This window comes from Eumetopias jubatus, unplaced genomic scaffold (assembly GCF_037043125.1).
Source record: "Eumetopias jubatus isolate StellerSeaLion01/CBP00866 unplaced genomic scaffold, mEumJub1_p1.0 scaffold_4, whole genome shotgun sequence".
NCBI lineage: Eukaryota > Metazoa > Chordata > Mammalia > Carnivora > Otariidae > Eumetopias > Eumetopias jubatus.
In genome coordinates this window covers 156,803,351-156,817,069 of record NW_028274810.1, presented here as the reverse complement: position 1 = coordinate 156,817,069, position 13,719 = coordinate 156,803,351, and the positions used below count along the sequence as shown (strand labels likewise).

The 13,719-nt window shown below is 33.6% G+C and overlaps 1 protein-coding gene across 4 annotated transcripts in view; it reads left to right on the top strand.

Annotated features, from left to right (window-relative positions):
• The window catches only part of LRRCC1 (leucine rich repeat and coiled-coil centrosomal protein 1), a 41,032-nt gene extending 30,378 nt beyond the window's left edge, over window positions 1-10,654 (top strand). For 3 of the 4 annotated variants that reach the window (XM_028111407.1, XM_028111396.2, XM_028111425.1), the window contains 8 exons: window positions 325-526; window positions 920-1,105; window positions 1,875-2,049; window positions 2,852-3,015; window positions 6,785-6,993; window positions 7,082-7,219; window positions 8,675-8,810; window positions 10,373-10,654. In XM_028111407.1, coding sequence (XP_027967208.1) covers window positions 325-526; window positions 920-1,105; window positions 1,875-2,049; window positions 2,852-3,015; window positions 6,785-6,993; window positions 7,082-7,219; window positions 8,675-8,810; window positions 10,373-10,495 — 1,333 coding nt within the window. In that variant the 3' untranslated portion in view covers window positions 10,496-10,654. Of the gene's footprint in view, window positions 1-324; window positions 527-919; window positions 1,106-1,874; window positions 2,050-2,851; window positions 3,016-6,784; window positions 6,994-7,081; window positions 7,220-8,674; window positions 8,811-9,422; window positions 9,484-10,372 lie in introns of all 4 variants that reach the window. The other variant, XM_028111401.1, reaches the window with a different exon arrangement.
• The last annotated feature ends 3,065 nt before the right edge of the window (window positions 10,655-13,719 follow it).

Genomic DNA, 13,719 nt, shown 5'->3' with positions numbered 1-13,719 from the left:
CAAAGTAGAGGATACCACAGTGAAGTAGAATTTGACTTCTACAAATGCACCTAAAGAATTTTAGAAGCCATGTAGTGACTCTGGACTACCTCAGTTTAGATACGGCATACTCCTTTTATCCTCATTACCACTGAACAGACAATCAAATGAAACTCATATTCTTCCTCTACCATCCTGTGCCAGTTTCTTTGCTCCAAAGTGAGGAGCTGATCTTAAATTACAAACAAAGAATATAGACTATTTTAACAACTATTTAAAGACCTTGAAAGTTTTTCTTTCCAGGTTAAATAGCATCCTGTGATTTTTATTTGTTTTGCATTCCAGGAAAGAACTGGAAACAAGGGAGTTTCTCAGTGATGCTGAGTTCCAGGAGGCCTTAGCTAAAGAAGTAGCTAAAGAAGAAAGAAAGCATGAGCAAGATATAAAAGAATACCAAGAAAAAATTGATACATTAAACCAACAGTATATGGATTTAGAAAATGAATTCCGTATTGCTCTAACTGTTGAAGCCAGAAGATTTAAAGATGTAAGAATTGGCATCTAGCTTTTTATTGAAAACAGAATCAGCGAGATATGTTTGGATGAGAGGACTGTATTTTAGAATTCTAGTTCTATTTACACATTGTCTATGTGATTTTAAGCAAATTACTTCAATTCTTAGCACCTTAGTTTCTTCATGTAAATAATAGCTATTCTTCAGTGCTGTTGCAAAAACTAAGATTATAAATGATCAAGTAAAGAGAGCACTAGAATAGGAATTGGGCAGCCTGAATTCTTCTATTACACTAGAGTGGGGATTGGCAAACTAAAGCCCCTGGGCCTATTTTTTAAATAAAGTTTTATTAGAACACAGCTACAGAAACAAATAGTTTCTCAATATTTGGAGAACTGCTATTTATAATGCAATTTTGAAATATAGGTTAAAGATGGTTTTGAAAATGTTGCAACTGAGTTAGCAAAGAGCAAGCATGCTCTTGTTTGGGCTCAACGAAAAGAAAATGAATCTTCCTCTTTAATTAAAGATCTGACCTGTATGGTGAAGGAGCAAAAAACAAAACTTGCAGAAGTTTCGAAATTGAAACAGGAAACAGCAGCAAATTTACAGGTAAAACATTGTAACATTATATTTCCTTTTTAATTTTTTATGTCATTGTCTCAAGTATATCCTGACAATTTTAGGAAGTAACACAATTACAAACTTCTAATGATGCTAATTATGTATCTGAGGTGTATGAGAAAAGTAATATAACTAGGAGATTAAACCATAATTTCACAGATTGTATTGCTTACACTAAAATAGTATTTAAGTAAAATAAGTGAATTTAAGAAGTGTACTAAGTAAATAGATGCCAGTTGTACAGTGATACAGCAAAAATTGTGATGGTGATACTCAGATGGTAACCTGACTTTGGGAAACACCACGCAAATTGCTGATAATTTTGTGGTGGTCATGGTTATTTTAGATATACCTAGCTGTAATAATTTTTAAATTTTTTTAGTGCTTTTGTCTCAATTTCAAACATTAGTGGTATTTTGCCCAAGAGAACTTAATTTCTGAAAGTGTCCTTCAGATTATTGATCTAAATGCTTGATAAGAAATTTTGAGTATTCCATGTATAGTTATTCTTTTAAGATACTGATACTAGAATAAAATTCAGAGTTTTTAAAGGGATAGTCTCTTAAATTTTGACTTTTTATTTTACAACCTATATTGGTCTCTAATAAAATTAAAACTTTCTGATGTAAAATTTAGGACCATTTACTATGTATTTGCTTAAACATTTTTTCTCATAAAATGCAAAAAGTAAAAAATAAGCACTTAAATGTAATAATTACTTTGCTTCCCCCCACCCCATGTTTCTGGGGTTATACAGAATCAAATCAACACCCTTGAAATCTTGATTGAAGATGACAAGCAGAAGAGTATTCAAATAGAACTTCTCAAGCATGAAAAAGTCCAGCTTATTTCTGAGCTAGCCGCCAAGGAATCACTAATTTATGGTTTGAGGACAGAAAGAAAAGTATGGGGGCATGAGTTGGCACAACAGGGTAAAATTTTCAAATTTTCAAAGTGAAAATAGCCCATTCTTCTAAATGAACATATCTGGGTATTGAGAAAAGGAGGGGCTTATTAACTCTGCCTAAGACACACCAAAAAAGAAAGTAATATTTTATATGGAAGGATAAGTAGGTATTTGCCAGCCAAACAGCCAAATGAAATGCCTCCTAAGATGTGAATTTCTTACACTAGTTAGGAAGTTACAGCTCTGATTTTTTTGTTGTTGTTGGTTTTCTTCCCAATATAATTTGGCTACTTTTCTGAACAGGTCTACCTTTACAGTGCTACAACTAAGTCATTGAAATAATTCTTTCTTATACAGTGCTTTTAAATTATTTCTATGGTATATAATACTCAGTTTTTTCCTAAAAATGTTGGTAACACTTATCTTGTTATACATGGAGAAATGTGAGATAGTGTATGAATGAAAACCACTTTAGATTTAGGTTAATTTACTCTTAGTTTCCTTTCTTTTCCCGTCACTATGAAGTAAGAAATCGACACAGTTTTCTGGCATTTGTAGATACTTTACAAATTATGAATAGCTAGATGTTGGTTTTATGTCTGAGTTATTTGTTCTTGATTTCTAGTTTTAGGTTTTCCAAATAACCATAGGTATTTGAAAGACCTTTCAGTTCTCTTCCCCTTTCCTTTCTGTTATGCTTTATATTGTTTTTTTAATTCAGTTTTTCTTTTTATTTACTGTATTACACATTGTTAAATTAGATGTTCATAAAATACAAATCTTCCAAGGTCTTTTAAAGTTTATTACTGATATTGTTTATTTCTCAGGATCATCTCTAGCCTTAGATCGTGGGAAATTAGAGGCACAAATTGAAAGTTTATATAGAGAGAATGAGTCTCTGAGAAAGGCAAATGAATGCGATAATGATGCATTAAGAATTAAGTGCAAAATCATAGAAGACCAAACTGAAACCATTGGAAAATTAAAAACTGTAAGTTTGATACTTTATTTTGGGAAAAGAGCATGTGGCAGATTTGTAAACCAGTGGATCAAATTATCAAATAAATATCTATCTCAATGAATCCAAGCTGTTGTGGAATTTGGGACAGATTGTCATGTGTTTCCTTGTATGAAATATGCCCTTTGCCTTTTAAAAGGACTGTATGGCTTTTATTTATTAATTTTAAATTACTTTTACCTCAGAATTTTATGGGATGATGTTATTATGGCCTGTGAAATAACTGAAAGTAGTGTCAATAAAGGGTTAGGAATCTTAAGAAAATTCCTGTTTTATATGTTTAAAATACCCTTTTAGAGCATTGTTTAGGATGTTCCAGTATTGCTAAATCACATCTCAAAATTAAGACAAAACCAGCAATTCTATATTTAAAAATAAATTTCCCAGGGGAAACCATTTTTTTACCCTCTTCTTCAATATGGCCTACTTTTTTTTTTTAAGATTTTATTTATTTATTTGACAGAGAGAGACACAGCAAGAGAGGGAACACAAGCAGGGGGAGTGGGAGAGGAAGTAGCAGGCTTCCCGCCAAGCAGGGAGCCCAATGTGGGGCTTGATCCCAGGACCCTGAGATCATGACCTGAGCTGAAGGCAGACACCTAACGACTGAGCCACCCAGGTGCCCCACTATGGCCTATCTTTTTTTTTTTTTAAGATTTTATTTATTTGTCAGAGAGAGAGCATGCATGCAAGAGAAGGGAACACAAGCAGGGGGAGCAGCAGGCAGAGGGAGAAGCAGGCTCCCCACTGAGCAAGGAGCCCAATGCAGGACTCGATTCCAGGACCCCGGGACCACGACCCGAGCCGGGGGCAGACGCCTAACTGACTCAGCCACCCAGGCGTCCCCCAATATGGCCTATCTTAAGAGAGATACTAACAGGATTGCTTGCTTCAAAGTATGTCACGTGAAAAATTTCCAGAGGAATTTTTTTAGTTATCGTGAGCACTGAATCAACTTTGACCTCCAAATTTTTCTCCAAGAGATTGTCTCTTAAAATATAAAAATGGAGAAAAGAGTTAAACTTCTAAATGAGATTACCACCCATTAAAGAACTCATTCTTAAGAGTAGCTATAACGGCCTAAGATTTATTTTTCTTTTTCTTAGTCACTTTTTTAAAAATTCCTTGAGAACTTTATTAAGTACAGAAAATCAACATTTATCACAATGTTGCTATATCCATAGCTAGATTTAGGCTATGAATGGGTGAACTATACCACCCTAAACAATTATATCGGTATTCCCTCAATTGAAATTTGGTTTCAGTTTATCCAAAAATTCAAATATATATGTCATACATGCCAAGCAGCAGGGAAAATTATTGAAATTTATTTAGCAGTAAGCCTTTTTTCTTATTTTAAAAATCTAGCCAAGCATATTTTCCTTTGAGTTAAGCTAAATATGAAACACAAAGACTTGTGATTTGCTTTTAAGTTTCACAGGGCAAAGCAGATGATACTCTGGGTATAATACATTGTTTTTGACAAAGCTACTTCCACAGAAGACTGATGCTTTTTTTTTTTCTTAAGATTTTATTTATTTGACAGGGAGAGACACACAGCAAGAGAGGGAACACAAGCCACAAGCAGGGGGAGTGGGAGAGGGAGAAGCAGGCTTCCCGCGGAGCAGGGAGCCCAGTGTGGGGCTCATCCCAGGACCCTGGGATCATGACCTGAGCCAAAGGCAGATGCTTAACAACTGAGCCACCCAGGCGCCCCAAGACTGCTGCCTTCTTGTCAGTCTCTGAGCAGGAAGGAAATGACTAGTAATGAATGATAACAGTTGATCTGAAACACAGAAGAGTTTTAGTTTTAGGTTTTTGTTTTTTTTTTTTTTTTAAATGTCAGCCTGTCATTTTTTTTCCCCACAATTTACTACATTTATTCTAAAGAACATTGCATCAGCCTCAAAGATATGAGTATTAGTGGTGCTTTCCCACTAATCATACAGAGATAGTTTGCCGCAAATTCATCATCACTAATACCTAAAAGGATAATGACCCTTATTTGTTAAATTAGGTGTTCATAAAATAGAAATCCTACAGGTCTTTTAAAGTTTGTTATTGATAATGTTGTTTCTCAGGCTTGTCTCTATCCCAAAATCATGGGAAACTAGGGGTTCGGATTGAAAGTTTATGTAAAAAGAACAAGTCTGCAAAAGGCAAATGAACATGATAATGAAGTTTAATGTTTTCAGTTTGGAGTTTGATAATTTCAATTAAATAGATTCTATAGTTAGCTTCTGACTATGGAAATCAGAAGCAGAAGTTTTTTAAAATTCTGTTTCCTCCCCATATATTATTTTGGTACTTTTCAGTATATATGGCTCACATACTCTCTGGTGATGCCGTGTTTGTTATTTTTTATTAATAGGATTATTTCATAAGACTCTTTTATAGCTTTTGTGGACACCCATAATATGTGGCAAGACTGCTCACTCTTAAGTGCTTCAGACAGTCATGGGGAGAAAATAAACAATTCATGACTTTTATGCAGATGTTGGTCAAGACTACAAGACTACCTGACATCTTTGCTTAGAATTTTTAGATATGTAACACACTGAGGAATTGAACCACCTCCTTATAATACTTATGAATACATACTTAAGTGTATTTGTTTGTTTACTCCATCTTCTTCCCAGAAGTAGGAAAAAGGGTGGGGTGGGGCAGAGGAAACAGGGTAAAAATCAGAGCTACCAATTTCATCTTTTTCTCACTTGCAGAGACTGATATCAGTAGGTGGTATATTGCAGGGCTATTCCAGACATCCAGGCATGCCCACATAAAGCAAACAAATGTTCCCTGGAATAAATAACCTATAGAGGCCTAGTACCTGCAAACTTTTAACAGTGCCTATGGTAGTTTTGATCTTTCATTATCCTCTGATTTATAGTATGTAAATACAGGATGAAGTCTGGCTTATGGTATAGAAGATAGAATAAAAAATGTTTTGGGAAATACAAAACCTGTTTTTATGTGACAAAATTTTAATAGTGATAAAATCATACTTTATTTTGAAGTAAAGTATTTGCTCATCCTGATGCAGAAAGCACTTAATGTTTAGCACAGTAGAAATAGCAGTTTAATTTGTGCCATGAGTGATATACTGTGAATATCAGTCTTTGCTGTATCAGTCATCCACTTAAGAGTTTTCTGTTTCTGTCATGAAATCATCTTTTCAAATGCAAAATTGTGGTAATTGAAAATTTTATTGTGCTGCTTTCTTTTCCTTCTCTCTCCCTCTATGATTAATAATTGCCTAATTTACCGACATAAAAAATGTGTAGGGAATAAAAATCTTATTTTTGTTAATAGTACTTAAAGTAGTAGTGATGTTTCTTACTGATTGTCATTTAAAAATGTCCTGTAGGGGCACCTGGGTGGCTCCGTGGGTTAAGCGTCTGCCTTAAGGGTATGTCCTGTAAATCTCTTTGAAAACACTCAACAAATTCATTTTTTTTTTTTTAAGATTTTATTTACTTAGAAAGAGCACAAGCAGCGGGGAGGGGGAGAGGGAGAAGCAGGCTCCCCACTGAGCAGGGAGCCCGACACAGGGCTTGATCCCAGGATGCCAGAACCCGAGATCATGACCTGAGCTGAAAGCAGATGCTTAACTAATTGAGCCACCCAAGTGCCCCTCAATTTATTTTTTTAATTTGTAGTTTTTAGAATAATTTTAAACCATATCTAATTTAGGAAATGAGACATTTAATAAAAGTAAAGTGCTGATTTTTTTTTCTTGAAGTGTGTACAAGAAAGAGAAGAACAAATCAAAATATTACAAGAAAAGATCACTGAAATACAAAAATGTACTCAAGAACAACTTGATGAAAAATCTTCACAACTGGATGACATAATTGAAAAACTGGAAAGACACAATGAAAGAAAAGAAAAACTAAAACAACAGTTGAAAGTAAAGGAATTAGAACTTGAAGAAATTAGAAAAGCTTACAGGTATATAGTATTTCCTGTTGAGAAATAAAATGTGGCTAAGTAATTTCATATAACCAGTTTTATTTTTAAAATTTTTTTTTCATATTAGTACACTTAATCAGAAATGGCATGATAAAGGAGAGCTTCTAAGTCATCTTGAAATGCAAGTAAAAGAAGTGAAAGAAAAATTTGAAAACAAGGAAAGGAAACTTAAAGCAGAAAGAGACAAAAGTATTGAACTACAAAAGTAAGCACTAAGTCCCAAAGTATGTGGGAGATCTTTAAACATAAATACTGAATTGGGATGGCTGAGGTAATGTGAAAAGGACAGAGAAAAGGACTAAACACATGTTGGACTTAGTTATTTGCAAAGTAATTTACTTCCATTTTATCTATAAAATATAGATAATAGTTCCTACCTCCAATGTCTGATGTGAGGTTTAAATTTTGTGTATATGTATATTTATGTATATATATGGCTTATATGAGTTACTTAGTGCCTGACACATAGGATTGCTGCGGAAAAATATTATACTCTATAGATAAAGTTTTAATTGATAATACAGTTACTTGTTTGTCTGCTAACAGACCCTGTTCCACTTTGCTTTCAACCAGCAATAATACAGGGACTTTGGCTTGGAACCTGTTGTAATGTTCTCTCTTGCCTGTCATAATTTGGAGTCTTTTATATCCTAAAAGAAATAATCATTTCTGATAAATAGCAGTTCCTAAACTTTAATATAAATCATAAAGTCTAATAGTTTTCAGAATCTCTTACATTACATTTTTTATTGTGTTAATCACAAAACAGTAAAGACTTGATTTTTTTTATTTTATACATTAATGCTTTTATGACTAAGATTAGTATATATGATTTTTGACTTAATAGAATTTTAATAAAAACCTTTATATAGCCTTTTATAATATATAAATTGATTTTTTTTCTTATATCTTAATTTGAACCCAGCAGTAATTCTGTGAGGTTGGCAGAGCAGGTAGGATTATCCTGTTTTATAGTTAGTTGAAAAACTTAAATGCAGAGTTTGTAACTTGCCCTTAAGTCATATGGCTACTAAGTGTTGCAACTGGGAATAAAAAAGACTTGATTCATGGACCCTAATGTTCAGTCCGTTATTACTATGGGCTATACCAAAAGCAGAAAATGTGTTCATTATGGACTTAACTTTTTTAATAAAATTATTCACATTTAATATAAAGGAATTGGTTCTTTGCCTCTAAGAAACTTTTAACAATAAATTTTGTGAATACTATTTAATGTTTTTATTAACATAGAGTATTATCTGTTAAGCATTAACATAGAGAAGTCAGACATACAATACATATTCATAAACTTAAACCTTCCTATAGTGTATACCTCTCAAATTAGCATACTACAAACCCGTGGGGAAAAAAAGATTGATAATAGTCATCTGTGAATGTGCTTATAAATCATTAGACTCAAAATAAATGAGAACCCGAGTACTCTAACTTTTAGAGGGTGAAAGTGTAACAAATTTTCATTGATTTTACCCTACCTTGTTGTGTTATTAACAGATTCCGCTAGATGATGAACCCAAGATAGCCCTTTGCCACTTAATGGAGTTATACTTCCATTAAAATGTGAATATAAGAGTTACCATCTAAGAAGAAAAAATCCTAATTTTTATGCACAAAGATACATAGTTTTTGTTTTATTTTTAAGGGATGCGGTGGAAAAGCTTCATAGTATGGATGATGCCTTTAAAAAACAAGTTGATGCAATTGTTGAAGCTCATCACGCTGAAATAATACAACTGGCAAGTGAAAAGCAGAAATACATTGATTCTGCAAATTTAAAGGTACTATAAATAAAAAGTACAATCCATCATTACTTTGGGAAAAGTTTCCAAAGAGTATTTTATTAATTAGGCTTTAAGACTATCACTGATGATCTTGAATGATATCATTTAATATCAAGATTTCATTTAATATCATTGACAGAGGAACTTTGGATGATGTTAAATCAGAGGTAGACATCAGAATCACCTATAGAGCTTTTTAATAATACACATGCATGAGCTTCCCCCTCAGAGACTTTCATTTCCTAAGTCTCTGGTTAGACCTAGGTGTTTTTAAAACACAACAGGTAACCCCTGTTTGGTTTGATATGACCCCTCTGTTGAGATCCACTAGGTGAGTGGACAGTTGGAAATTTCCATTTTCCCTTGATCCTGAAGCAGCAGTAAGAAACTGAGATATCTGTGAGACAGAGATTGAAAATCATCTAACTGGGAAAGAGTTCATAAACAGAAAGAGTAACTCCATATAATTATAATGACAGTTGTGTGATTAGGTGACATAACCCTCAAGAGTCTTTGTGGAAAAAAAAAAAGCAACAAGGTCTTTGGAAATAATGACAATAAATAAGGAAGTATAACTTGTTCAAAATGTAGTTCTTTATTTTATTTCAGGTCAACAGATGTTTCAGAAGTTTTCTTTAAAATCTACCAAGTGTTAACAAGGGTGCATCAGGTAATACCAAATAAAGCATAAGATTAGGTCCTTAGCTGAAAGGAAAATACTGAGTTTAATTTTGGACCTCTGGTGCCAATATGGTGTAATAGCAAAGGGATGTTAGAGAGTTACAGAAATGGCACCAGGGCTTAAGTGTGATAATCATGAAAAAAAATTACAAATTATTACATAAAGATGATAAATTAGGAGAAATAGTTTTCTAAGGGAAAAAGACTAGGAAGTCTGTATTAGAGATTCAGAAGAGGGAAGTAAACAGAAAGGAATGGTCATGTTGATAGCACTATTAGGAATGTATCATAGGATAGAGAGTTTCAAGCAAAAATTAATAGTATACAATACAGAGAATCCTAGGAGAATATAGGTTAGGAAGGAATGATAAAATTATCTCTCAAAAAGACGGTAATTTATAACCAAGAGGAATTTTAGAAATGCAGTAGACAAGATTAAAGCGTTTCTTTGGGAAGGGAGGTTATTTCAGTTTTAAAAGTCTGTAAGGAACTGATGTTTTAGTTGAACTCATGACTCCTCATTCATACATAGCACAGAACAGTGGAAAGATTAAGTCAGAAGACTTGAGTTTCTGTTCATATGTGCTACTGAGAAACTGCACAACCTTGAACAAATTTTGTAAGCTCTAAAATACAGTTAAGATAAATTACCATGTGCTCATCATAAGAACCTGTGAGATCTAGACAATATAAATGTAAGTACTTTGTGTACAGTATTAGTATTTGAACAAGTTACATTATACATACCTCTTTGCTTTAAATGAATACCACAAGTTATAAAATTCATAAGAGTGAAGTTTGACTTTTTCTTTCAGAATGCATTTTTAAAATATATTTTCTTTAAAAAATTTAAATGCAAAATTTACATGTTGATTTAGGTTCATCGAGTTGAAGAAGAAATGCGTGAACTTCTTCAGGAAACATGCAAGAACAAAAAAGCAATGGAAGAAAAAATTAGGCAACTTGCTTTTGCTTTAACTGAAATTCAGCAAGAAATGTGATGGTTATGAGAATGAATTTAATTGAAATGGAACAGCAGACCTATTGTAAAAATGATTAAATATTGTAATAGTAGTAACTGCTATGACTTTGAAATGTCTCTTTCTACACATTTCATTCTAATTATATTTTAAAAGACTTGATTATTTTTTAATTGTATATGTAGGTTTTTATAATAAATTGTTGATAATTATGTGTATTAGAAAAACATCAAAATAACTAGACTTACAACACTTTCTTGTTTCTGTGCTATACATTGTTCGGTAATTACACATTTGTCTTCAAATATGTAAATGGAAATTAACAGTATTTGGACTATATGAGGTAAAGTATTTTCATCACTGTTACCTTATTGTGTTGATGAACTAATTATATTTATTGGTCATCCTTTAGTTGACGTAGCTCCATTTTTTTTTAAATGCTCGTAAGTGTAGCTGAAAAGTATTTGAAGTCTGTATGTTAAAAGATACAGCATTCTTAACAAAGCATATGTAGCCATCTCCACATTACCCATAAAGACCCCTTTTTTATAATGCATATGCCTTCTTCATTAAAGATTACATATAAGGTTTCATAAACATTGTTCCTCAAGAGGAACACCTTGTTTTCCCTTCTAATCACTGTATTTGAAAGAATTTTTATTTTGACTTTTGTCATCTCTTATGTTGCTATGTATGCAGAACAAAAACCTAGGTACTATCACTATTTCTAAAAGAAAGAATATAATATCACATTTTTAACTAATAGCCACTGAACTAAGTTGTTTGGGGTTTTCTTTGTTTGTTATTTTATCATGGGGCTTGAACTCACGACCCTGAGATCAAGACCTGAGCTGAGATCAAGAGTCGGACACTTAACCAACTGAACCACCCAGGCAGCCCTGAACTAAGTTTTAAAAATTAAATGCAATCAGAAAAGTAAATACTTCTAAAAGAGAGGGCTCCATTTCATGAAAGGCAAGCTTCTTATTGAACTCTATGGGACAGCAGCATCAAACATACCAACATGCACAATGGAGGTGGGAGAGCAGGGCATAAAAAATAATTGGAAAAATAATAGCTGAAAATTTCCTAAATGTGATGAAAAGATTAACCCACAAATCCAAGAACTTAAGTAAAACCCAGGATAAACACAAAGAGAGCCACACCTAGATACTTTAAAGTCAAACTCGTGGGAAATTCTTGAAAGTGAGAAAATATGATTCATATAAGGGAACAATGTAATTAACTGTTGACTTCTCATCAGAAACAGTAAAGGCCAAAAAAAAAAAAAAAAAAAAAACAGTAGAGGCCAGAAGGCAGTGAGTAACATACTCGAGGTACTGGGGAGAAATGAACTACCAACCAGGAATTCTACATCCAGCAAAACTGTCAAGATAAATGCAAAATAATGGCATGCCCAGACAATTGACAAAATTTATTGCTAGCCAACCTACCTTAAAAGAAATACTGAAGTCCATGGGCACCTGGGTGGCTCAGATGGTTGGGCGTCTGCCTTTGGCTCAGGTCATGATCCCAGGGTCCTGGGATCGAGTCCTGCATCCGGGCTACCTGCTCCTTGGGAGCCTGCTTCTCCCTCTGCCTCTCTCTCTCTCTCTCTCATGAATAAATAAATAAAATCTTAAAAAAAAAAAATACTGAAGTCTTAAAGGCTGAAAGAAAATGATTCCAGACAGTAACTCAAATCCCCTGGAAGAAATGAAGAATATTGGGAATAGTGAACATGTAGGTAAGTTCTCCTAAGACTGTATAAATATACATTTTTCTTCTGTTAACTAGAAGACATTATATACAGCAATAATTGTAACACTATATTGAATTCACAGCATATGTAGGTGGGATATGTGTGACAAAAACAGCATAAAGTTGGAAGGAACAAAATATATTTTGTTAGATTAATACTAATCTAAAGACTGATAAAATGCATATTGTAATTCCTCAACAGCCACTAAGAAAATAACCCAATTAAATTTGAAAAATCAACAGTTCCACTTCTAGAATGGCAGCGCAAGGAATTCTGTGGGCGTGTTTTCTAGCGAAACAACCACAACTGGTAAAAAGTGTTTTATTTTTTATTTATCAAGATTTTATTTATTTGAGATAGCAGGGGGAGGGGCAGAGGGAGAAACAGACTCGCTGCTGAGGAGGGAGCCCAACATGGAGCTGTCCCAAGACCCCAGGATCATGATCTGGACCGAAGGCAGACACCAACTTTGCAGCCACCCAGGCGCCCTATAAAAATTATTTTAATACACCCATTTAAAGTCTGAAAATGGTCCTAAGAGCTTACAGCAAATGAAAAAGCATTTCAAGAAAATTTATTGTCTCTGTAAGAAGAGCAAAAGCCTTCAATAGATTCCTTAAAATGCCCAGTTTTCACCTAAAAAAGTAGGAGACATGCAAAGAAACAGAAAAGGGGGACCCATACAGAGTAAAAAAGCAGGCAAGGAAAAATACTTCTAAGAGGGCCCAGATAATTAGATAAAAGAAGACTTCAAAACCACTATATGTTCAGAAGACTGAAGGAAAGCATGCTTTAAAAGTAGAGGAAGCTATGTTAATAGAGCTCAACAAACAGAGAATAAAGAAATATTTTTTAATGAAATTTTACTTTGGGGGCTCTACAGTATATTTGAACCAGCAGAAGAATCTGAACTTGGAGATTATGCAATTTGAAGAAGAGAGACAAAATATTGAAAAATTAACCTCAGAAATGTGGGTCACATTAACTGCACCAACATACAGTGAAGCACAAAAGGAGAGAGAAAAGAGTGATGTATATGAATTCTAAATAAAGTATAAAATATATATAACATATATTAGAAGAAATAGTGGCTCTAAGCTTGCCAAATTTGATGAAAATCATGAATTTACATTCCCAAGAAGCTAACTTCAAACAGGAAAAATTCATAGCCACACCCACACAGTAAAAAATACTGAAATTGAAAGAAATGTGAGAAATCCCCAAATATTTGCAAATTAAACTGCAACTTCTAAATAATCTATGAGTCAAGAAATGACAGAGAAAAGGTGTGATAGAGGAATGGGCTCTGTATTGACCCATGCTGTGTCTGGGGGAAGGGTCATTGCATAGATAGGATTCAGACTCCAGAGGTTTAAAAAATCATTTGGCTTTCTGAGTTGTGGGACCCAAGAAAGGCTGCCTACACTGTAACCTATATCTGGATCCAAAAATCTTTTTTTTCCCAATTGTATCGAGATATAAT